General features: G+C 41.3%; 1 protein-coding gene and 1 long non-coding RNA gene across 6 annotated transcripts in view; one reads left to right on the plus strand and one right to left on the minus strand.

The window, feature by feature from the left end:
- The window catches only part of LOC117776969, a 23,949-nt gene extending 20,364 nt beyond the window's left edge, over nt 1-3,585 (minus strand). The window contains exons 1-2 of the long non-coding RNA XR_004616527.1: nt 3,474-3,585; nt 2,840-2,842 (exon numbers count right to left, since the gene is read on the minus strand). This is a non-coding gene — a long non-coding RNA (uncharacterized LOC117776969). The remainder of the gene's footprint in view (nt 1-2,839; nt 2,843-3,473) is intronic.
- The window catches only part of zdhhc5a (zinc finger DHHC-type palmitoyltransferase 5a), a 24,023-nt gene extending 845 nt beyond the window's left edge, over nt 1-23,178 (plus strand). Inside the window, exons 2-13 of one of the 5 annotated variants that reach the window (XM_034604630.1) lie at nt 4,914-4,989; nt 5,144-7,230; nt 12,486-12,607; nt 12,913-13,070; nt 13,510-13,682; nt 14,467-14,569; nt 14,904-14,995; nt 16,621-16,747; nt 17,779-17,887; nt 17,993-18,102; nt 20,218-21,347; nt 22,326-22,563. In XM_034604630.1, coding sequence (XP_034460521.1) covers nt 7,067-7,230; nt 12,486-12,607; nt 12,913-13,070; nt 13,510-13,682; nt 14,467-14,569; nt 14,904-14,995; nt 16,621-16,747; nt 17,779-17,887; nt 17,993-18,102; nt 20,218-21,347; nt 22,326-22,563 — 2,526 coding nt within the window. In that variant the 5' untranslated portion in view covers nt 4,914-4,989; nt 5,144-7,066. Of the gene's footprint in view, nt 1-4,913; nt 4,990-5,143; nt 7,231-12,485; nt 12,608-12,912; nt 13,071-13,509; nt 13,683-14,466; nt 14,570-14,903; nt 14,996-16,620; nt 16,748-17,778; nt 17,888-17,992; nt 18,103-20,217; nt 21,348-21,493; nt 21,501-22,325 lie in introns of those variants that run through there. The other 4 variants (XM_034604712.1, XM_034604854.1, XM_034604544.1 and 1 more) reach the window with 4 other exon arrangements.
- The last annotated feature ends 1,341 nt before the right edge of the window (nt 23,179-24,519 follow it).

Consider the following 24,519-nt stretch of genomic DNA (forward strand, 5'->3'; position numbering starts at 1 on the left):
CCACAGGAGTGATGGAGCTTGTTAAATATATAATTCCCATTAACGCGCTGCTGTGACTCAGTCAGATCTCCACCCCACCTGCTTGCATTTCATCTCTATGGACTCGAGTCGTAATTCGTAAGTAAGCTAGCTAATGTTAACGTAATGCCGGGATTTAAACAACACGTAGGTTTGCTCCTCGTTCCAGTAACGATCGTCCCCGCCCCGGTTTCCACAGGACCCACTGTCCAGTGTGGGCTGAGTTCCGTTATGAAAAAACGTTATGCCGAAGAGCATTTCCTACAATAATCAGAGCAATCAGATCGAAAAGCCTCTGGACGATTCATTTATAAATGTAAGAGTGGAGCCCACACGGATCCAGGAACAGGTTGTTAATGCGTGTGTATTAGCTTATCAATGCCATCACAGGGAAATGTGAGGTTTTTTAAGTGTAGTTTGACCTTCTATGATAAAAGCGAGTGGGCCGTGTTTGCGGGGCTGAATCGTGCTCACTGAGCTGTCAAACCCAGCGCTGCAGGGCCGCCTGACTCAATCCACCCTGACTCAACCCACCCTGACTCAATCCGCCAGGGTTTGCGTGTCACCTGGCTCAGCTGGTATCTGCCAAGCAGCCCTGCTTACATTTGAGACAGCTGTTAGCGTTTTCATTCACACTTTCTCTTTTAACTGGGAAACCCCCCCACCCCCTCTGGATTGGATCTGGAATTAGATTGGAGGCATCAATCGGCTCTTCTGCGGGTTTGGTGGATATACAGAGGCCCGTGACTGCAGCGGCTCATATACACACCCAGTGTTCATGTGTGTAGGTGCTGGTGACGCTGAAGGCTTCTCAAGATTTAAGAGGGTGCTTTGCTTTCTGGGCTTTTTCTAGCTTTTACAACACTGGAGGTTAGAGACTCCCACTGATGGAGTAAGGATGAACACTGTTCATCATGGAAATGACTTATGGTTGTATGAGGAAACAAGTATCGTATATATTTATTGAGAGCACTTCAACATGCCATCTTGGATGTAGACCCTTATATGTTAGGCTGTGATTTATTGACTAGTTTGCTTTGGTAAATGCAACCTAGGTTTTGATTACAGCATGTCAAAGCAGATGCTTTCTTTGTACCAGAGTGTATGTTCAGTATTTGGCATCATGCAATGTGTGGCAGCATGCCAGGTTTAGGCAAATATTGGCTGATAAACAAGAAGCAATACCTTGCTAGTTTGCATGAGGAGGTGCATGTGTGTGTGTTATCAGACTATTCAAAATCCTTTCCACACCTGAACATTGGGCCTAAAACGGTTTGTACGAACAGATTTGTTCTTAAGTTGTGGGTATGAGCAATTCTAGAAGAAATTACTGCATTCACCAATTTGTGGTCCAGAGACCTGTTGTAGGAGTCACGGGAAATTGGTCTGCTGTAATTCAAATAAAGTTTTTTACAAATGAATTGTATATTTCATTAGTTTATAGCAATTATATGACTATTGTGCAAAATTACACCTCATAAATATTTTGACATTAATTGTTTTAATTGCAATTTGAATTAAATTATAATTTTGAATCTATTAATGTACCTGATATTTGTTGCAACATCCCCGGGAGTGCGCAATTCCTATTTGCTCTAAAGGTTGGCAGGCCATGTAAGCTATGATTGATGTGATTGATGTTGTGCTTAAACTCTCTGCTTTTTTCGTATCAAACTAAATCTTGGTAGTGTGACCAAAGACACAGCATTAACAATATGAATTTTTTTTTATTCCACTGCTGACTCTGCTAAAAAGTCCGGACTTTTTTCTCTGGATCTCAGGATTGATATCTTTTTTTCTTTTTACTCTTTGATGTCATTTTCATGAATTAACACTTCTGACATTGGGCTGGAAGCGTAGCCTTATATGGTATCATTGGGGTGTTAATTTGCTATCCTCGTATCCCAATACGCACAGATGGCATTCATCATGTTTGCCCACATCATTTACACACTTTTCTGAAGATAGAAGCCTTTGAATCTGATGTGACATGTTCTTACGAACTCACAGTATAACAAATGTAAGAGAAAGTTTTAGGATAAGATAACATGAAGTATTCATGTTCTTGCATGAGGACCAATGACTCATATTGTACTTATATCTTATCTGATGTCTAGCGTTTTAACGTGAATAGTTTCCGGTTATCGGATCTATTACATTTCAATAATTATGAGATTTTAAGGCTAAACAAGAAGAGACAATGTATGTGTGTATTGACTTTGGTGACCCCACACTCAAACATTTATAATAAAATGCTCAAAATTAAGCAAAAGTATATTTTTTTCAAAAGTGAGGGTTGTAGTCAAAACATGAAGAAACCATTTGTGTGTGTATTCATTTGAATATGTTTGCAGTATGTCTCATACTGTACATAGAGACCAATGGCTCCTGATCGGATTTAGGCTCGTTTTGATGAAAACAATGCTTTAGTGTACGTTACTCTGATTGGAAGAAGGCTTCACTTGTGTTTGAAGGACATTTCATTTATGAGTGTACCTCTGCCCAAGACCTAATGTTTTAATGTGATACAGAAGTGTATATATATATTTTAAAATGTTCTTATGTGACAGCAATATGCTTCCGTACTTTTGTAATCAAATTAAACTGGATGACCAGTTTCAGTAAATGGTCAGTTTCTTGATGTATCTCTGGAAGATTAAAGTCTGGTGAATGGAGCAGCAGTAATAGATAAGAGAGTAGGACGACAGGTTCATCCATCATGGCTGGCCTCAACAGGTGCACTCATGCTCATTAATTGAAATCCTGAGTCCATAAATTGAACAACTGTGTCCCTGTGCTCGTATTTGTCTCTGCAAACAACCATCTCTGGTTAAGCTTCAGAGCTGATCTGTGATAAATCCAAGAGGAGTGAAACAAGAGGCAGGTGCTGGCTTTACCAGGACTTTGGTCCTATAGAGAAAGAGGATCTCTTTAAGTCAAAGCTCAGTGTGCATGCATAGTATTATGTACTTACACATGCCTTGTTTTGTGTGGTAACAGCAGAAATAAGAATCATCAGAGGGGTGCCCTGTTTACCTCCATCAGTCAATGCTAACTTTCAATATTGTAATAGTGCAATTTCATAATGACATGTCATCATTAAGTAATATATACCATATGGTGAAGATTTATTGGTAAATCTAAAGCTGTTGATTGTGTCTGTAATGTTACTGGTTTTAAAGCTGAACGATCACAACACTATGTTATGTCGATAGTCATATATGATGTAGAGATACCTTAAAAAACATCTGTTTGAACTTTTAATGACATAATGACATAAGACGACTTTCTGACTTCTTCATAACGTCACTTATCATTTTTGTTCACCTTGACTCTGACCTTTGACCACTCATCTCTAAAAGTTAATTATCTAGAGATGCTCCCCCAAGCAATAACCCCACCCGGTTTATTGAAAACATGCCCATGTCTTAATGAGTTATTTTGTTCACACACACTGGTATTTTTATCTGAGTGAGGATATTCATTAGCATAATGCATTTGCCAGCCCCTTACCCTAACCTTAACCATCACAACTAAATGCCTAACCCTAACCTAAACCTAACTCTAACCTAATTCTAACCCTAACCCGGAAAGCAAGTCTTAACCCTCAAGCAAGCTTTTGAAAAAGGGAGGACCGGCCAAAATGTCCGCACTTTTCAATTATGTCCTCACTCCATAAAGTCTGTTGAAAATGGTCCTCACAAATAGATAAGTATAAGTGAACACACGCTTTTGCACAGTGTCTTCAAAGTCATGTAAAAGTTTAAATGCAAAACTCTCATGACACTCGTCACAGTTATATCAGCAAGATAAAAACAAAAGCAACATATCCGACAACATCCCTGACAATGCCAACAGAAATTTACAGTGCACCATCAGATCTAACGTCAACAGTTTGAGTGAGATTTTAAATTTAAAAGAAGGAATAGTGTTTTATTTTGTTATGATATCCCCTCAACAGGATGCTCACTGAGCAGGGTTTAGTGGGTTTGGAAATTATTTTTGTATTTTATTTCTTTCTCATGTAGTGTGTCATACTAGACGCTTGGGTGTCCTTTCAAAAATCATGTTTTATTTATTTATTTATTTTTAAAACATCTTCCATGGAGTTTCGTCAACTCTTTGATGTTTAACAGTAGGAACACAGCTGGCAGCGCTCTGCCAGAAGAGATGAAGACGCACATTAATGTACACATGGCAAAGTAAAAGAGGGATGGCTCTTGTCACAAGGTGGAGATGTGAAAAAGATTAGTTTTTTAGCCATTCTTCATAATCCCTAGACTCTATAATCCCTCATCTGTCAAAGTGACCATTTTAACAGACAAACAGATATCTTGTAGTCTGACGCCAGCATTAAGTCTTTCTGTTTACCTTTGCCAATTCAAATAATAAAAACACGATGATATATACATAAAAAAACGACTGAACTGACTCTCATTACATTTTGTGGAGGGGAGGGGCTTGACCAAAGGAAGGTCCATTGAATTTTGGAGCAGATCTGTATTAATGGGCAGATCTTGGATTTTTTTTTTCACGTTATTAAAACATGCATCAGCCTTGGTGCAGGTATGGCCCTTCTGGTTTTTCTTTTGCTTTCATTAGGATTTGGGACCAGTGACCATGTGAGGATTTAAGACGTGTAGTTCAGTCAACTTAGTCTGGACCAATAAAAAAAAAAAAGGAACAGTGACATCATCGCTTTAGAAACATTTTAGATGTCCACATAGATCTGTTCATAGAAGGTGTTTGAAAAAGTGAATGATCAAAAATGCAGTTTGCTTGTGAAGCCAAGATTTGGGAAAAATGTTGGTTTTGCAAAAAAAACTGTGTTCATTAAAAATATTTAAGTCAGCGTGGACAAAGCCCCATGCTTCCTTTTTGTGCCTCCTCACTAGCAACAGCTGTAGCAAGATATCTCAAGAATGCCTGGCATCATAATGTTCTGCAAATTCCTGCAGTTGCATTTTGGTGGTAAGCACACACTGTTAACAACAGTTGTCCAAGGGAGCATTTCTCCCCCTATAAGTTATTATAAAGAACTGGTGATTGTTATGGTTTGGTTAAAATGAGGTGTTTACGTACTGGAGTATCTGCTCTCTTACCAACCCTTTCTTTCTCTCATTAGGTGTGGTATCCTGTCCATGATCCTGATTTCCGGACTTTTTTCGTGACCCAGAATGACTTGTTGAGTCACAATACTGCCAACTCTTTGTGTGGTTCACAGACTCAAAGGGATCAACATCACAAACAAGAAGGCCTATGTTCAGCATTGGATGTAGAAAATGTGCTTGCTGTTCTGTTTTCAAGATTGGTGAGGGATATGTCAAACCTGAAATGCATCAAGATGCTTATGGCTAGAAGAGTCCCTTCAACACTCAAAGGCTGCATTTTTTCCACATTTTTGATGAGGTCAATTTTGGGCCAGACAGGCTGTATCATCTAAGGGATTGTAGTGGGGGAGTGTTTTCCAAGCCTGAGTGACCTCTGCCTGGGAAGGAAATAGAGGCAAGGCCCTGGACGTTTCTGGAGACAAGGGCAAAAGAAGAAAAGGGATCGTTGCTGGGAGGCCAACAGTTACATAACTGGCAGCCGCAGTTGTCCACCAATGGAGTGGAACAAGGAGACCAATGGAGGGAACTGAGTTGTTCTGTGTTGCCTTTGCTGGTTGATATGAGAAAGACCATTATCTGCTCTGTACATGTCCTCCAGACATGGATGAACACTGTAATTTTAGCTCTGTCTCAACAATTTAATTTACATGGATACTGATGGGTGTTCTACTGGATTTTTCTCACGATGTGCTGGAAAGAACCACACCATCACTTCCAGTTTCCACATACCCATTGCAGCTGGCAAGTGAGGTGGTTTAAATCAGCCACCGGCGGGGTTTAGGGATGCCCCGACACAGGAAAACCAGGCTACTCCACTGGCCCACTTACAGACTGCTGTTTCTAGTACGAGTCCTGGACTGAAAGCGAGGAGGTCTTTTTTTTATTTTACAAGACCTTCTTTCACACAGCTAACCCTGCCCAGACTGCTGTTCTCTCGATTCTGAAAACTTTAAATTTGAGTGAATAGGAATCTCCACACACAGACTTAGCTTCATTTTAGGTATTAATCTGCACTTTTTTAAGCTGAAAAAGGTCATGGGGAAGGAAAAGGGATAGCCACCCGAGACTTATTTCTTGTACTTACTTCTCTCCTTTTACCTCTCACTTCTTTCATCTTTTCATTTCTTCCTGTTTTTCTTATTAGTCAATCTCGTACCAAACAGGTTTACCTCTGCCAACTCTGGTACCTCACTAAATTCCCATTCAAAGACCAAACAAATCAACTTGGACCAGTTTTGTGTATTTTAGCATATGATGTGACTTAGATAGCACAAATCACAAAATAACTAAATTTACGTGCTTTATCAGAAGGGATCAAATGGGTTTTTACATCTAATTAACAGCCATATTTTTAATTGCACTATTATCATGATTTTCACCAAGCCTTTATTCACCTTGCTATATATGTAGTAGAATTACTCCATTTTAACTGGTTTTTAGGGTCTTGCGTGAAATGGACCTCTAAGAATGATCAGTTTCTATTGGCTTTTATGACTATGGCTTGTGGAACACAGTGTTGTTTATGTGCCTCCAACTTGTTTACCCCTTTATAATCTGTGGCTTATTTGTTCATCCCGCCTTACCACCTGCTTTTAAGGCTGACAGGGAAACAAGGCTTTTACAACAGAGAGACTTTTAAGCTTCTTTGAATCTTACACACAGTAGATCTGGATTGACTTAAGAATCTAAAAACAAGCACCACTCCTCAAATGAAGTAGGGACTTTTTACTTTTTTCCACTTGAAAGAGGAAACCCTTCTCAACTGTTCCTCCATTTCTTTTGTACACCTCCTTTGCATTGTTTTCCTTTTGCCAATCTGTTATTTTTACTTTCAATCTACAAATCCACTCAATGCATGTAAAGAAACATTTAAACTTTAAAGACAGATTCCTTAGCATAGCAGTTGCTGTACATACAAACACCACACACAGGAAGTGATGCCAGGTGTCAGCAGTAAGAGTGGAGGGCGGGGTCCATCTTCGTCACCCCTCCCCCACACAGTGGTCCCGCCCAGCAGACCCCTGCGACCCTCTCGCTACGTCCCTGTGTCGGCAGCCACGTTCTTCCTCGTTGGTTCCACCACGCTGTTCTTCTGCTTTACGTAAGTGGCCACGGTGCATCAGTCTCACACGTACACCATAGCATGTTAGTGAAGATAGAGATGATTTAGTATTTTTTTTTAAAATACAGGGTGATGGCCTTCTGATTCAACCAGTAGTTGTTCGGAATGCAAATATATATAAGCAAATTTTGATATTTTGTTATAAGTCATGCTCACTAAACAATCAACCACATTTTATGCATCCATTGAGTCAGCAAATTATGCAAACCAAATTTTGTAAGGATTCATGCAATCGCGAGATATAATCCTTTGCATTTGTGGTTTCCCTGGAGGCAAAATATCCAAACATTACAAAGCCAAGCAGGTTCTTATCCAAACAAGTGCACTGACTTTGGTTTCAAGCACTTTAGCCACTTTTGATTGATTAGCATGTAAATTTAGGATAAGGACATAGGTTTAAAAATCTATTAAAAAAATGGATTGACATGTCAACATAACTTTAATTTTACGCAGATGATGTGAACCAAATTTCGTGAGAATTTTCTTGTGTAGTTAGACTTTGTTTAAAGAAGTTCTTTAGCTGACCCTTTGCTAACCCTTACCCTACATACATGGGCGGCTGTGGCTGAGGGGTAGAGCGGTCGTCCTCCAACCTGAAGGTCGGCAGTTCGATCCCCAGTCTTCCCCATCTGCATGCTGAAATGTCCTTGGGCAAGATGCTGAACAACAAAGTGCTGCTAATAGAATGTGTGTGTGAATGGGTGAATGTAAAACTGTACTGTAAAGTGCTTTGAGTAGTCATCAAGACTAGAAAAGCGCTATATAAATACAAAACCATTTACATTTACATTCTTTCAAGACTTGACTTGATATTGAGTGCTGTTAAAAGACCTGGTATTAACATCCATCCTGGGTAATCCTAAGTACCAGTCTGAACACACCAAAATGCGTCCTCCATGCGTCTTGAGATCCAATCTCCCAGACCACTTTAGAGGTGGTATTACCATGTTTCGCTGTTTAAACATAATTGCGTCCTGGCTACATAGCTACATACCTCTCTCACGATGACACACAGGCAGACACACACAAACATTGTCATCGGACCCATCCATCAGAATTTGTAAAAACAATATTATTTGGTCTTCGCAAACACCAATAACATGCTCATTTGCATATCAAAGCACGAAAGTGAGATCCAATTACAACTGGAAACGTTCAGGGCGCATTTTGTGTTTATTCACACCTGGAACCTAGAGCTTTCCACTTGTGATCAGATCTCTCAGGATGGATGTTAATACCAGGTTTAAACAGGGCCAGTTATACAGGCATGTGGCTGAGGAGGGTGAGTGTGTGAATGAGAATGTTTTGTTAAGTGCTTTGAGTGATCATGAAGACTAGGCTTGCACTATGTACAGTATATGCAATACACTAACCATTTACCTTCACATAAGGCCACAGTCATCATGGGCCATATTTTTTAACCCCTCAAACTTTGGAAATTTGGGAAATGCTGATTGCCCCTTTATAGTTTCAAGACTTTGAAAATGCATGTATTGAAGAGGACCAAAGTTGGTCTTTCAGCAATAATGTCTTAATTTCAAAGTAATCTTGCCCTGCCACAGACAGGTATGATGATATGATTAACACTGTATAATATTTACCTTTCTATGTAGAGCCTCTTTAATCATTAAAAAAAATTATCTTATAGATTGGGGACATCACAGCTGTCTATGAATTTAATAATCCTGCAGTTTTGGATCATTAAAATAAGAACAGCCGATACAACAAGTTCTCTCACGTTCTGACAGTGTGAAGCGATTCTTTTTTTGCCTCCACCTTTTGAATTAGATTTTTTTTTTTTTCAGGCTCTGTTTTCTCTATAGTACTCACTCTCACTCACTGAATTATCCACAGCAGCAGCAGTGTATGTTCTTTATGAATGACATCACTGCTGTGGCCCCCAAACAATCTGTCTTTCTTCACCTCCACCTCACTAACAAACACCTCATTGTCGGGGTCAGAGAGTTGCGCTTCTTCTTTTCATCGCTTGATGCTGATTCACCAGAGAAACCCATTGGTCAGCAGGATAATTTAATATTCATGAGGTGCTTTGCATTGACCATTTATGGTTGAATGTGTATGTAGAGGGGCGGAGTATGAGGCAGATCAAGGTATGAACGTTTAAAGGTGGACTGTGATTTTAAAAACACCTCTTAACTAAGGCCTTTGGCCTCAGTTAAAGCTCCACCTTGCTGTTTTTTGTGGTAATTACTTTTTTTCTTTTCTCTGCTAATTACTTTTCTTTTTTGCTAATTACTTTTTTCCTTTTCTCATGGCCATATGTAAAGTGTCCTTGGGTCCCGTGAAAGGCGCTATATAAATGCAAGATATTATTATTAATAAAGTGAACATTGCGTTCAGGTGTGCGTGCGCACGGTTTTATAAAAATGTTCGGCTTTTGTGGGCTCGTACACTTTTAGTAATAATCCTACACACTGTTTTATAAATGAGGCCCCAGATCTGTACAGATCTTCTATTGCATGCCCCTGAAGAGGTATCTGCCATGGAGTTTCCACATCGCTTCAAATGAGTATGTTTTTAATCATATCTTAGCTCATAGGATTGTTGCTACTTATGTTGTGCTAAGCTAACATCATGGACTGAATTGAAGTTGTTTTCACATGTAAACATTGTCACAATTTGTACCTCAGTGGGGCCATCAGCTCTGAGTGTTTCTGACAGAATGCTAAGTCTCTAATGTTATAGACTGTCATCACTAATCTTGCTCACACCTCACTCTAGAGATGGTTTGTGTGTCAGAGAGTAAGAGTGTGAAAAGGGAAAATATAGTGTTGCGTGTGAGTGTGTGAAGCGGTGTCTTTGGGAGAAACCACACGTATGCACTTAAGATGTAACAAAGTCAGATTGACAGGCGTGAATAAGTGTGTGTGTCCTTGCTTGCACGACTGTGTGTGTGCGCCCACGCACCCTCCTGTATGTGTGTTTTTGTTGGTGCATATGTGAGAAAATCTAATCTGTGTGTTGTTAATATGGTGGGCAGGCAGCTCTGCGCTTCAGATTAGAGAGGAGAAAATAGGCCAACATCTGTCACCCTGACAAAAGCCCATCATCCAGTCTCTCACAGTTCCTTTCTCTCTGAGTCTGTCAATGTTTGTGTCCCTGCAGTCGGTCTCACATTCACCCTTATTCCTTTTACAATTCAATTAATACAACATTCACAAATGCCTGTTAACAATTATCTAATAAAAACACAAAACTTGATTTTTTTTTCCAAACTAAAAACTTTACTGGCTTCAAATAGTATTTAGGTTCTTTTACTCTTTTTCACACTTTATTTAGTTGAAGATTCAATTGTACATTCAACTGGTAATTACCAATACAATTAGATCCTTTGCTGTAGAACATTATTTGTGGTTATGTTTATCCTGTTTGAACTGGGATGTGTCTTTAATTTGACTGGAGTCCACCATGGGTAAACTGAATTGACTGGACATAGAGAAGCGCATACCTGTGTTCTTACAAAAGTCACTTTTTAACACTTTGCAGACCTTGGTGATGAAATTATGGGTGAGGCATTGCTCTGATCAATGCCTCACCCACAATTTCATCACCAAGGTCTGCAAAGTGTTTAAAGGGTATAAATAATTTCTAAAGCTTTGAGTGTTCCCAGCAGCTCAGTGGCCTTAATGATTGTGACATTTGAGAAGTTTGACCCCATGAACCACTTCCTAGAGTTACCTGTCCAACCAAATTGAGTAAGTGGGCAAGAAGGGCCTTGGTCAAGGAGGTTACCAAGAACCCTATGGACATTTCACCAGAACCTAAGATGTCCTCTGTAGAGAAAGGAGAACTTGCTGCATGGATGACCATTAAAAGGCTGCTTGGAGTTTGCCAAACGGGGAAGGATTCAAGAGCAAGGGAAAAGATTATCTGGTCATATTAAACTTTATAAACTCAAAGCACTATGCATAGCAAACACCAGACACCAAGACTAATTTCCCTACAATAAACCAGAATATAACATTTAAAAACTAGTCTATAAGTAAGAAAACATGCAGAAAACATTCAAAATTGGGCACAATATAATCAAGATCACAATTGCCAAGTGTGGTGAATGTAACCCAGTGTTGATACTGGCCGGTTAACATCCACATTCCTGTGCTTAATGTGGTTATGCATTGTTGCAGATAAGTGGCTGTATGCCCATTTCTTCTGACTAAGCCGACATACATCCCCCTTTTATTTTCTTGATCAGAACACTGCCAATCTGCGCTGGTTTAATGTCATCACTTATCACTTTGATGGCTTTCAACATCTGCGCATTGGCATGTTGCTTGGCATGTTGCTTGGGGAAAGGTTCAGTACATGCGCTATTCATTTTTGGGGATTTTGACCAAAATTGGACCTATCAACCTTGAGGGACTCTGATACACATAATATTAATGAGCAGGATCAGTCGAAAAACTAACCCTTCTCAAGAAGAACTTGGCTGGAAGTGGGCCTATCAAAGCATTTTCAGCAGGGCCAATAGAGAGTGCCAAAACACAGAAAATGTGTACCTCAAAAGGCAGTGGTCAAAAATCCGATTTTCATAATTATAGGTGCAAGTAGGCGTGGTCTATTATGTCTTCATAACATAGCTCATAACTTCTTCTTTGAGCAACCCTGATTAAACTCAGTGGCAACATCCTGTACTCTCTCCTCAACATGCACATCACGTTTCCTTCATATCTGATGAAGGAGAAAATGATTGAGATTGAACCATGAAATGCTACATAAATGGTCAAGATTAAATAAGTGTAATTGATCTTGCACGGTCTAAATCGTACACACTGAACCTTTTAAAACAGAATTTAATCATCTGAAGTGAGTGAAACCTGCACAGTGTTTTTTGTGGATTTAATTTATTCGGTTGGACTGCTTCCCACTGTTGAGCAAAAAAGAGTTTGAATCTGCGTAGTACTGTGTGGTGTTGAGTGTATTGATGAAATGAAAAATAATTGGCTTAGTTAGTGTAAGGCTACTGCAAAATTCATGAAATAAACTGTAGTGGTCTGAATACTTTCTGAATGCACTGTTATAGATGAATTTAATACCAGTCTGAAAATATATCCAAGCAAGCATATTTCCTCTCGTGTCTGAATGTTGTTTTACCAATGACACTGTAGGTTATCTTCAGGGACATCACTTTTATTAGAAGTGAACCATAAAATAAGACCGAATCTGTATCGTTTTTCCTGTGTGTCAGACATTGTCTTTTCTTTTTGGTGCAGGTGTCCGTGGCTTTCAGAGCGCTTCTCAGTAGCTGTGCCCATCTACAATGGAGTCATCTTCCTGTTTGTTTTGGCTAACTTTTGTATGGCCACATTTATGGACCCTGGCATCTTCCCAAGAGGTGTGTGCATGGGTGGTTGAATTTTACTGTGTGTGTTTTACTGTCACCAAATTGTCATCGACATACTGTCTGCAGTATGTTCATAATTCTGTTGTGGCCTAATGTCAGATTTACCTTGCTATTGAATTAATTTCTATTTTTAGTATAGGCTACAATATAACAAAATGTGAAAAAATGAAGACATGACAAATGCACTGTAGAGGATTTAAGGTGACAGATTTTAATAAGGCCAATTTATGTGTCTCATGTTGATTATGGTTGTGTGTGGGCATTTGATTCCATGTGTCCTATTTCCACCTCTGCAGCCGAGGAGGACGAGGACAAGGAGGACGATTTCCGTGCTCCCCTCTACAAGACAGTGGAGATCAGAGGGATCCAGGTCAGGATGAAGTGGTGTTCAACCTGCCGCTTCTACAGGCCACCACGGTGTTCTCACTGCTCCGTCTGTGACAACTGTGTCGAGGTGTGCTCATGGGCCATTAACATAGAATCATTTTAGACAGTACTCATGTATACATTCTCTGCATTATCCTGCACCATCGACACTAACTCTTACCCTGGTGTGGGACTGCATTTATATTTCCAAAGCCAATCCAGATCAGCTATTTTCAACGGAACTACATTGACAACACTGGAACTTTCTTTTAATTGTCTGTTGTGGGAAGAGCTGTGTGTCAAGTAAAAATACAACCATTAGCAGCACTTTAGATGCATGATTCACCCAGATATGTTTTTATAATGACACAAAGACTCATTTGAGTGTATAGATTCCAGTCACAGCAGGCACACCCATAGTGGATAGGGTTTAAATCAGTTGATAATCTAAATGGATCAGGCTGCAGACACATATACCATTCCCTGCACTAGTAGTCTTATGTCTGTGTCTTCAAACCCTCATGTAGGACTTTGACCACCACTGTCCGTGGGTGAACAACTGCATCGGTAGGAGGAACTACCGCTACTTCTTTCTCTTCCTGCTGTCGCTGACGGCTCACATCATGGCCGTGTTTGGCTTTGGACTGCTCTTCATCCTTTACCATCGGCAGAACATTGACCGCCTGCACGCCATCGTCACGTATCCTTTAAGGACCTTTTCCATGTAATGGTTGTATTAGATGTCCTGAAGATATAATTGTAATATGAGGACTTTACTTCCACCGGAGATAAGACATAAACGGAGTCTACCAGTCCAATTTTTGGGAGCATTTTGTTGTTTCCTCGTCGTTCAGCGTCTCTTTGAGACAGAAACTTTTGGGAAAAATTAACACCAAAAATTGAAATGATTCAAAAGAGCAACAGATTTCCATCATGTACAACTATTGTTATTATTATTATTACTACTCCCATTATTACTTTATACCATTACTTTAAAAAAATTATTTGAGAATTTTCTTATCTATGTGACTGTTGTCAAATAGTCTCAGACAGTCTATGACAAACAAAGCCAGAGAGGGAGGAGGTAGGACAGGCAACAGTTGAACTTTACACGTGGCATCTATTGCACTTCAGTCCGTCCTGGGAGAGGGATCCCTCACATGTGGCTCTCTCTGAGGTTTCTACCTTCTTTTTACCCTGTTAAAAGGGTTTTTAGTAGTTTTTCCTTACTCTTGTTGAGGGTTAAGGGCAGAGGATGTCACACCTTGTTAAAGCCCTATGAGACAAATTGTGATTTGTGAATATGGGCTATACAATTTGATTGATTGATTGAACTGTGGACACTGCGGTCATAGACTTGTAGACAGAAAATATAAACACCTAATGGGTGCATTGCAATAAATCTATTAAAGTAGTTTCTATGGGTCTTTGTGTGTCTGTTGAATCTGCTCTTAAAAGATATTCCTTGACCCCAGTGATCTCAGGCTGGCTGTAATGTGTGTTGCGGGTCTGTTCTTTATCCCTGTTGCTGGCCTCACTGGTTTCCATATAGTGCTTGTGGCCAGAGGCAGGACTACAAATGAACAGGTAGGAAACTCAGTGTTTCCATACGTGGGCTGCAGTGACAGGTTCAATTATCATGGAGTGCCTGAATGCTGTAGTTGGAATACGAAAGAACAATTTACAAATGTCTGCAAGTTTTTAGTCACATTATATAGCACATTTATATAATAAATGTCCATGCTGTAAATAATAAATTAAATAATTTGTGAAAAAGTTTAGGTTTTCTAAGCATTTGAAAAGCTGTCTCATGCTGATTTCCTGTTATAGTTATTCCATCCCTCTTTTCTTTTAATTGAATGTTTGTATATCTTAGTGCTGGTTTCTCTATTTTACTACTGTGTCTTTTTTCCTTCTCCAGGTGACAGGAAAGTTCAGAGGAGGTGTTAACCCTTTCACCAATGGCTGTTGGAAGAATGTCTCTCATGTCCTCTGCAGCTCACAGGCACCCAGGTGCATGTTCTAAATTATACTATTTGCAACTTCTCTAGTGGACTGTTCACTAGCATGTTATGTCTCCAGAGCTGTAGTGCTATCTGTTTAAGTACATCAATGACAGGCGTGCATGTGTTTACAGTGGTAGAATGACTTCATGGGTAGTTTCATCATATTGAGAATACTCAACTACAGGATGAGACAATAAAATGGGTGTAGTATGCTGTAATTAGCATGGAAAGTAGCAATAAAGGTGAATAAACATAAGTGTTATGGAGGTTTTCTGGAAGCTGGTGAAAGGAGAACTCAGGCAGCAACTGATGTCTTATGCAGAAGGTTTTAATGTAGACTTGATGCATCAAGGAGACCAGAAGGTGGAACAATATAACAACACTAACAGAGTAACATGAGCAATTGTCACCCCCATTCTAACAGCACATCCATGAAAGGCTAGAATGGCTGTCACTCTCTATGTTACATGTAGGTGTTCACATCCTATTGGATAGTTGAGCCTAAAGTATGCATTCCTAAATCACATTGTGTCCTTGCGTCTTGCAACTGATAAAATATAAAAAAGAGTTAGAGTTGGTGAGAATTAAAGTTGGTGCCTCTCTGTCTGGCGCACCTGAGTTAGATATGAAAGTCCCTAAGCGTAGACACTACAATGTACTGTTGGTTGGTCCTTTAAAGTCTGTAGAAACTGCAGACCGTCTCACTCGGACATTTGCATTCTTACATGCACCTCCTCTGGAGAAAATACAGAGGAACTGCGGAGTCCACTGCATGTCTGAAAGCAGCTTATGTCTGTGGTCTGCTCGTTTTAATAATCGATCAAGAGTCAAAAATCCTCTAGTTTGCAGCAGCCCTTAAAATATCAACTGTAAATAATGAACCTGATGACAGGCCTTAATGAAACATATTTGTTGTTGGTTTGTGTGTCTCTACACACACTGTCAGTACTGGTCAAAGATAGTTTGTGAGAGAAGAACCATCACCCTGTAACGTATTTTACAACCATTAGTGAACTTAGTGTTTCTGCAGTTCCAGCAAATCCAACAGAGCAGTATGTGTCATGACTGTTAGGAATAGTGTTCAGCTGAACTTTGATTCATATCATATAAATAAATGAAGCTCGCAGACTTAATGATAATTACCCTTGAGTATTTGGAACAAGCGGGTGTGTACAGCTGATTCAATCAATTGTGTCATCACTCAATCAAATTTTATTTGTATAACCCATATTCAAATCACAATTTGATGAGTGTGTTTGTAGATAATAGATTTCATTTTGTACTAGTTTTTCCTCACTGTTGTTGAAGGTTAAGGGAAGAGGATGTCACTCCTTGTTAAGACCTATGAGACGAATTGTGATTTATGAATATGGGCCATACAATTAAACTTTGGTTGATTGATGTTTTAAGAATTTTGACCAAGAAATTGAAGATTTTTTTCTGTGGAAATCACTGATCAGACACTTTCCATATTATTCCAAGTGTGTATATTTATGTTGTAAACCATGTCTGGATGATACCTTTGAATCACTTAAGGTATCCGTGCATTTGAAACAAAGTTTGTATCAACAGTGGACTGGAGGAGCAGGTTACTGATGATGTGTCAGCTCACTTTCTCTGTGCTCTCTGTAGGTACCTGGGCAGGAAGAAGTGTGTGCAAAGTGTGTGTGTGCAGCCTCCCTTTCTGCGGCCACAGCTGACAGAGGCCCAACTGGCTGCAAAGATCCTGGACAACGGCATACAGGGAGACCTGCACCGGGTAAGGACAGTAGACTATGAGGTACAAACTGATCATCATCATGTTTTAAACACAAGTTAAAGAAGGAAAATAAGCTCTTATCCTGCTGGCAAACAAGTGTTACATAAGAGTGCTGTGCCCATTCAAATCTGCACTTTAAGTTTGAATATACACAGGTCCAGATGGCAGCAAGTGGTTTAAAAGCAATTTAAAATTCAATGGCCAGAAATCCTGTAAGGTCACATTTGTAAACGCAACACAACCATATCTATCATCCCAGACAGTTGCTGATGTTTCATAACAAAGGATACATAAGACAGCATCAAACGAGACTTATTGTCATTATTTGTGCCAAAATTTAGATGGCGTAATCTTTTTTGAATAATTGTAATGTAATTTGCTATTGTTTGTGTACATTTTTTTTAGAAACTGCTATAATTTGAAAAAACTAAATCACATAACTGTGGATAATAGATCTCAGTGGAAGCTGCAGGAGGCTACTCACAACACAGAGTACTCAGTGCAACTAAAGAAAACACATGTAAAGCAGAAAAATGCATTGCAAATACACACAACACAACAACGTGATGCAAATAGCATGGATGACAATACAAGTGTTTCCAGGGGACACACAAGTATGTGGGTTAGTCTATTGTATATTATTGATGATTTTTGGTGACTCACCACTGTCTTTGTTGGCTGTACCTTTTGGATATATGATAAAAATAGATGAAATAGGTTAAGTCTAATTAGTATGAAAAGATGAAGTTGAACACAAAGTATGACTTGTTTGCCAGTTTAACAGCAGCTGCCTCTGTGGGCTCATATATACAGATATACCAGCACATAACTCATAGTTAGGGGTGGGTGATTTTTTTCTGGCAGAATCACGTTCCACAATCTAATCACGATTTATTTTCATGTTGGTTTTATTATTTATTTTACAAGTTACTGAACATTACAACCAAACGTATTTCCCAATTTGAAGGATACAGCCCTACAAGGTTACAAAGCACTCTGATCCTTACCTCTGTGCGCTCCTCTCTTTCCAGTCCAGGTCAAGTCTGGAGATGATGGAGAGCCAGTCATGTGATGCTGAGCCGCCTCCTCCACCTAAACCAGAGCTCCGCTACCCTGGAATCACCAGAGGAAACACGGAGGGTAAAGCTCTGCTCCACGATCTTTGTCTAAACCTCTTGCAAAAAAAACCAAAAAACATTGATCTGATTCTGTGTTGTTTTTTTACCTCTTCCTACCTTCCTGCAGAGTGCAGTCTACTAAACAAAGCCCCTCCCACCCCCACCATGTACAAATACAGGCCCACATACAGCCCTGGCAAGAACCACACAGCACTCACACATGCTTACGCCAACCAGGTAATGCACACACAAACACAGGAGTCTCTTCACAGAGGAGACTCGTATGCTGTGTAATAAATATGTGGTGCTGTGTTTCTGTGCAGAGAAGCTTTCTCTCCACCCATGCCTCTGTTTTTTTGCATCTATTGATTTCAATCTAATGCATTTCCATTGTTGTTTTTCCTTTTGATATCCTTTCGGCCATCTTGGTTTGATTTCTCAGTGGCTTTCTGTTGATCAGTATCAGTAAGTGATTGCTCTGAAAGCATTTTCCCTTTTATCTTCACTGTTAACTTTGTTTCCTGTCCCACTCTGTTTGCTCTGGATGTGGGTGAAATACTGGTTGGATACATTTAAAATGATTCGTGACTGGCTTTATCAGTCTCTGCAGTATTTTTTGGACTGAGTGAAAAAGGAGTAGGTGAGGCTGAGAAAGAGTTGAAAAAAAAATAAAAAGGGTTGTACCTGAATCCATCTGTGTTGCTGCAGATAAGGTCTTACACAGTATTTTTACCCATGTCTGGTCCATGTCCTACCGGTCAGTCCAACACTCTGTAAGAATATTCTCTTTTGTCTGAAGTTTGTTGTTCTAACTTCCATCTCCCCAGTAGTTTCCTCTTTGTTCTCCTCTCTTATTAGAAATGTGACTTAGTGAATCCTCTAGATTCTCCCCAAAGTTTGTCAAAGCGAACTGTGCCCCTTTAACTCACATGCCATCATATTAAAGCCTGTGTTTTACCATCATTCTGCACTTTGCTCTGTCAGTAATGTTTTAAGGCATCCTCTGATCTGATCAGACTTGATCTGGTGTCATGTGGAGATGCCTCAGACAGAAGCCAACTATTCAAACACACAGCTGTCAGAATACAGAGCGTTCTCACGTTTCCCTCTGTTTCTGTATCAAGTGACATATGAAGATATTAAGTCTTACATCAGTACCTTTAAAAGAACCAACAATAAGATATGTTTGTAATTCGTTTAATTACAGGGGTTACAAGTTTTTTTCTTTTGTTTAGGAATGTTTGTGCATCCTTAAAAGATATATATTTTTTCTCATATTACCACATGCATTTATTGTGCAGTTGTTGTCTGTGACTCTCAATACATACCAACAGCTGTTACTCATGCTGTGATAGCCGAACTTTCATATCTGGATATGCAGAAAAGCTTTCAGCCTTTCGACCTTCAACAGGACAAATGTTTGACAAAAGGTTTGTGAGCTTGAGAGCTGCACAAACCTGTGACCCTGTTCTTCGAGTAGTAGGGATAGTTAAAGGCCCCATGAATGAAAAATCCCAATGTTACCTGTTCTTTTATCTCTTGTGATAAAACCAACACCAAACTTTTTTCTTCCTTTTAAATCAGTTTCAAGTTTGAGGTGACCAATTCTGCATCCAGTCAGAAAGCTTTCTGGACTTTTTAACTCCCATCTTGTGACTATAAATTCTGCTAGTTGGGGACGAGCGTACTGGGACCTACACTGTTCGATTCATCTATAAAATCTGCAGGCGTAGGCTTTCTATGTTGAGCTGTTAGTTCCTGTCTAATCTCTGCTGCAGGGGCGGGACACTCATTCAGCACCTTTGGCTGCTGAATACACCAATCAGCAAACTCTACCGTTTCTAACCAGACAGCAGAAAGTGGAGTGCAGGCAGCTGAAACGATGTTACATCTGTACCAAGTTCTAATCAAACAGCAACAGGTGGTAAAGATGCTGTAGTAAACTACCTATTGAAATTCAGCCACTTGTCATGTATCTGTTCATCAGTCTGTTTGTTTATGATGCTGTTGGTATTTGTAGTATTTTGCCACCTCTGGGTATTTGGCTAATTCCTGATTGTCTGATGAACATCATGCGACAGAAAGCTGGGATTCATTATTTTGGGCTATTCTGAGCACTGTGATCTGATAGTGATGATGTTCATTTAATCTGTGAAAAGCGTCTATCTGTAATCAGTTGAGGTGTTGTGTCAGGTCACGTCAACACTGAGTGAGTTTCAGTTTTCACAAAAATATACAAACTCCCACAGAGGTCTCTACTCTTATTTGCTGAGCTTCTTGTTGTTTCTTTTCCCTCCTTTTCTCCTCTCTCTCCTTCATCCTCCACCCTCTCTCTCCTCCTCCCTCCTTCAGTTAAGTCGAGGAGAGAGCGTTGGCAGTGCCAGGGACTCCTCCTCCTCCACCTCCTCCCTCCTCCAGGCCAGCCAGCAGCCTGGTTTCCGCTCCCAGCCCAGCCTGGACCGGCGGGAAGCTTCATCTGACAGAGTGGGAGGGGGAGGAGGTGGCGAGAGGAGGGAGGGATGCAGGGAGGTGGTAGGGGGGGGCATACCTGGCTACTCCCTTGGCGGACGCTCATACCCCTCCTTCTCCGACCCCACAGTCCTATCAGGAGTGGCGTCGCGATCTTCCAGCTCTACGCACACCTCAGCAGGCACCGCCCACATCTCCGAAGCAACCACAACCTCAGCCAGCTTCAAGAGCTTGGCCAATCAGACACCCCCGGCTCAACACGCGCCTCGCAATGGGAGCCTGTCATATGAAAGCATACTGGCTGGCGGTGATGAATTCGACAAGGGGGTGGTAGTGGGTTCAGCAGCCCCTGAGCTTTCCTCTGGGAGACCCTGCACACCAGCAGCAGGCAGCTACGGCGCCCCCTTCATATCGTCACAACAGAGAGATGCTGAGATGCACCCCCAGTTGTCCCAGTCTCCCCATCACCACCACCGCTCTTCCCACCACCACCACCACCACCACGCCTTCCTCCATCGCTCCTCCTCTTCCACATCCTCCTCCCCACCACCTCCTCCAGAGAGGGAACGCCTACTGGGTGAGCCCCAACCTGGCTCTCACACCCTATCTGCCAATCATGCCTCAGCCCCACCTCCCCCACATCATCACCACCACTCCCACCATCACCACCACCACTCCCACCATCATCACCACCACTCCTCGTCCTCTTCCTCCACCTCCCACCCTCCCCGTTTCTCTGCCCCTCACGCACCACCCCACCACGCCTACCCCTACCGCACCCGCTCCACTGACACCCCTCTGGGCTCCTCCACCACCTCCACTACCCACCCTCCCCGCTCCCCACATCCCCCACCTCTGGGCAAGTCGCTCTCGTACTCGAGCGCTGCCGCTGCTGAAATGCAATACCGGCTAGTCCGCAAAGCCTCCGCGTCAGCTGGAGCGAATGCAGCGGGGGTTGGAGGAGGAGGTATAGGAGGGATGGGAGGAGGAGGAGGAGGAATACAAGCGCCGAAGTGAGTATGAGTTTCGCCTTTTGTCAGGACCATTGGTTTGCTGCTTACCCTGAAAAAATCACCCGCCCGCCTGAAAGCCTGATTACCTGATTGACTGCTCCTCCTCTTCTTCCCTTCTCTCTTCCTCCTCCTCCTCCTCCTGCCAGATATCCTGTGAGTTCCTCCTTCTACTCCCTTTGCTCGTCCTCTATTCATTTGTGAGCTTTGATGATGTTGTGGTCTGCTTGTTTGTTCAGGTCTTTACCATCATTTGCATCATTACCATCGTCTGTTTGGACAATGCAGTGCCTGCAGTCTCCTACAGATACATCTGTAAAAGTTCTACTCGTATTAGATGGAACTTTAGCGTTTATTGCATGACAACTGTTAATGTTGAATTCTCTGACCTGCTGGTGTGTGTCTCTGTTGCTTTTCCATCCTGTTCACTCTGTTATTCGCAGTTTCTCCTCCACTGCTGGAGTTTAGCTTTACCACAGGGACGTCTGACTGTTTCTTTGTTGTGACCTTGAGAACTAAATGCAAGGGACTGTGTAGAGTTCGAGTGTTGCATGTGACAACTGTAAAGGATTGTTGCACACTGAGACAGAAGCTTTCCCACCAATAAGCTCTTTCGGCTCATTTGGAACTCTGCATGGGGGGGGGTCCGTCCCACAGGAGTTTGATGTTCAGTTTTCAATCTCCAGTTCAGCACAAACCAAACATAAACTCATGATCAACAACAGCCAAGCCACTCTCAGTCCTCCTGTGGGCTGACCCCTGCTGTTCTGGTCCAGTCACAAATAGACTAGTTTTCTCTGGAAGTCATGCTTTTAGTGGGTTTACTCGCATTTGAAAAACCCAAATGAAGTGGACTCTGTGTGTGAAAGCAGCTGTTGTGAGTGAGCCAGCTGTTATCGACACCTCCATGTCTTCCTCAGATGAACTCCTGAACTGTCTCACTCATCGTTCCTTTTTGTTTTTGTGTTTTTCTAAAATCAGGGATGAGCTGATCCAGGTGAAACATCTGAGTCGGACCAACGGTGGTCAGCCCTTCTCATCCTCTTCCTCCTCCTGCTCTGCCCCTTCCTCTCCCTCTCACCCACTCAGCATGTCCACTCGGCCTGCGGTGGCCTTCCCCAGCTCAGCATTGACGCAGAGCCCTGCCCACAAGCCCCAGGGCGGTGGGGTTAAGAAGGTGACGGGCGTCGGAGGCACAACCTATGAGATTTCTGTCTGAGTGGCAGCTTGCCGCCAGTGTGAGGACCAATGAGACGAGCTGGAGATACTGCGTTTCTTTCTGCCTTTCGGGGTGAAATTTTGTGTTTTCTTCAGACAAAAGAACAGCGACTTACATGAATGAGTGGAACTATTTTGTCCAGATCTTACCCGTCATTGGCAGCAGGGTTAAACTGTGTTGGACTATCCTGCCTGCAGACACCCACCTCAGTATCCTGCTGGGGAAATGACTGGAAGCCTGGACTGGTGTGAGCCAGAACTCATTGGCTCTGGGCTATGAATGATATCACTGGACAACATACAGACATTTTGTGGGTTTTATCCTCATTGTAGCTAAGTAGGTAGCATGAGGCACTAGCATGGACAGGTCTGGGTGTTTTGATGTACAAGTTTTGCAGCAGGAGGCGTTACCACTGCCAGGGTCAGGAGTCTGATCTCCACTGGGGCCACCAGTCAGCTCTGCATCACAAGGTTCATATCAACACATTTGGACTGACTCTGCATTTCGGTTAGAATTTTTGCAGATGTAGAACACCACTGAACACACAACTCCATGATAAGGATGATTCTACTAATAATCAACAGTCCTTGGAACCCTATCAAAATCAAGGAAGAATCCATTCAAGGTCAAGGGCTCCACATATACAAGCAGTTGGGTGTAAACTACCTGAATGGTCAATCAGATGAAGGCAGAGCCAGGGTTTTTTAATACAAGCTCTGGCCCCAGTCGTCAGTTAGACCTTTAATGACACCATGCACCAGATGGAGCATGGCCCAAGAACACAAGTTGTTTGTGTTCCCAGGTGAAGTGGGATGCCTGTAGTCTGTAAGGCAGAGGCCAGCTGTATCACTTACAGACTCCCAGTCAATCATGGAACTGCACAACACAACGCAGTGGCTCAGTCATCAGGCAGTTAGTAGATCTGCCAGGACAATCTGCCTGTGTGCAGAAGCAGCTCCAGCCTGTTGCTGCATGAATTGAGCTGCCTTCTGATGGAGGGAGGAAAAATGTGACATTGAAACAAAACAGAAGAAGCTGATCCCCTCTATCTTTGATTCATTTGTTGATTTATTCCTAGATGTGAAAATGATTCCATGTTTGTACAGGATGATGTGATTTTTTTTAAATGTGGATTTTTTAAAGAAAAAAGTGGCGTTGATACTGGACTGCAGCATGCACTACTATTACTACTAGCCACTATAGGGCCGCTGTGTTTGAACCAACAGGAAGTCAGGAAACTAAAGTGAAAAAATAAATAATGTTTTGGCTTTTTTGTTGTTAATGGTGTCCTTGAGAAAAGGCAAACTTTCCAGGGAACAGCTCATGGAATTAATTTTCTAAAAAAAATTGAGTGTTGTCATTTTTTTTATTTCACCTATTTAATTTGAGATTGTTTTATATGAATTTATATGGAAATATAGCTATTGATAAATGAAGAATTTTTAATATTGACTCAAAAGACAGTTTGTGTTAGTGTCAGAATGGGGATAAAAAGAATAAATCTAGTTGGTGTCATTGTTGCTCCACAGTTGATAGACTGTTTTCTTAGAAAGACCTATTTCCAATGTCCAATGTTCCAAGATAACATTAGAATAAAGGGGGCTGGAATCTCTCCGACCAGATGACTGATCTATAAGATTTACAGTAAAATGACATCTACAGTATGAGTATGATCTCTGTTCTTTCACTGAATATTAAGGCTACTGATGAAACGGATGAGATTTCATGAATTAAATGTTAAAACATGGAGAAAAGGTTTCCGACAAGGTGTTTGGAGATTAAATATCACTTTGACATATACTTGAAGTTTAGCTCAGGTTCCTCCCAATTCTCTTGATTCAACATCGGTTAATTCTTTTGATTGGAAAGGACCGAAAAACGCCACCCGTCTGTATAAGGTCTCACAACTGACAGTTTACATCAGAGCAAAACCAATCCACAAGGTGGAAGGATCTG

Source organism: Hippoglossus hippoglossus, chromosome 1, assembly GCF_009819705.1.
Source record: "Hippoglossus hippoglossus isolate fHipHip1 chromosome 1, fHipHip1.pri, whole genome shotgun sequence".
Classification (NCBI taxonomy): Eukaryota; Metazoa; Chordata; class Actinopteri; order Pleuronectiformes; family Pleuronectidae; genus Hippoglossus; species Hippoglossus hippoglossus.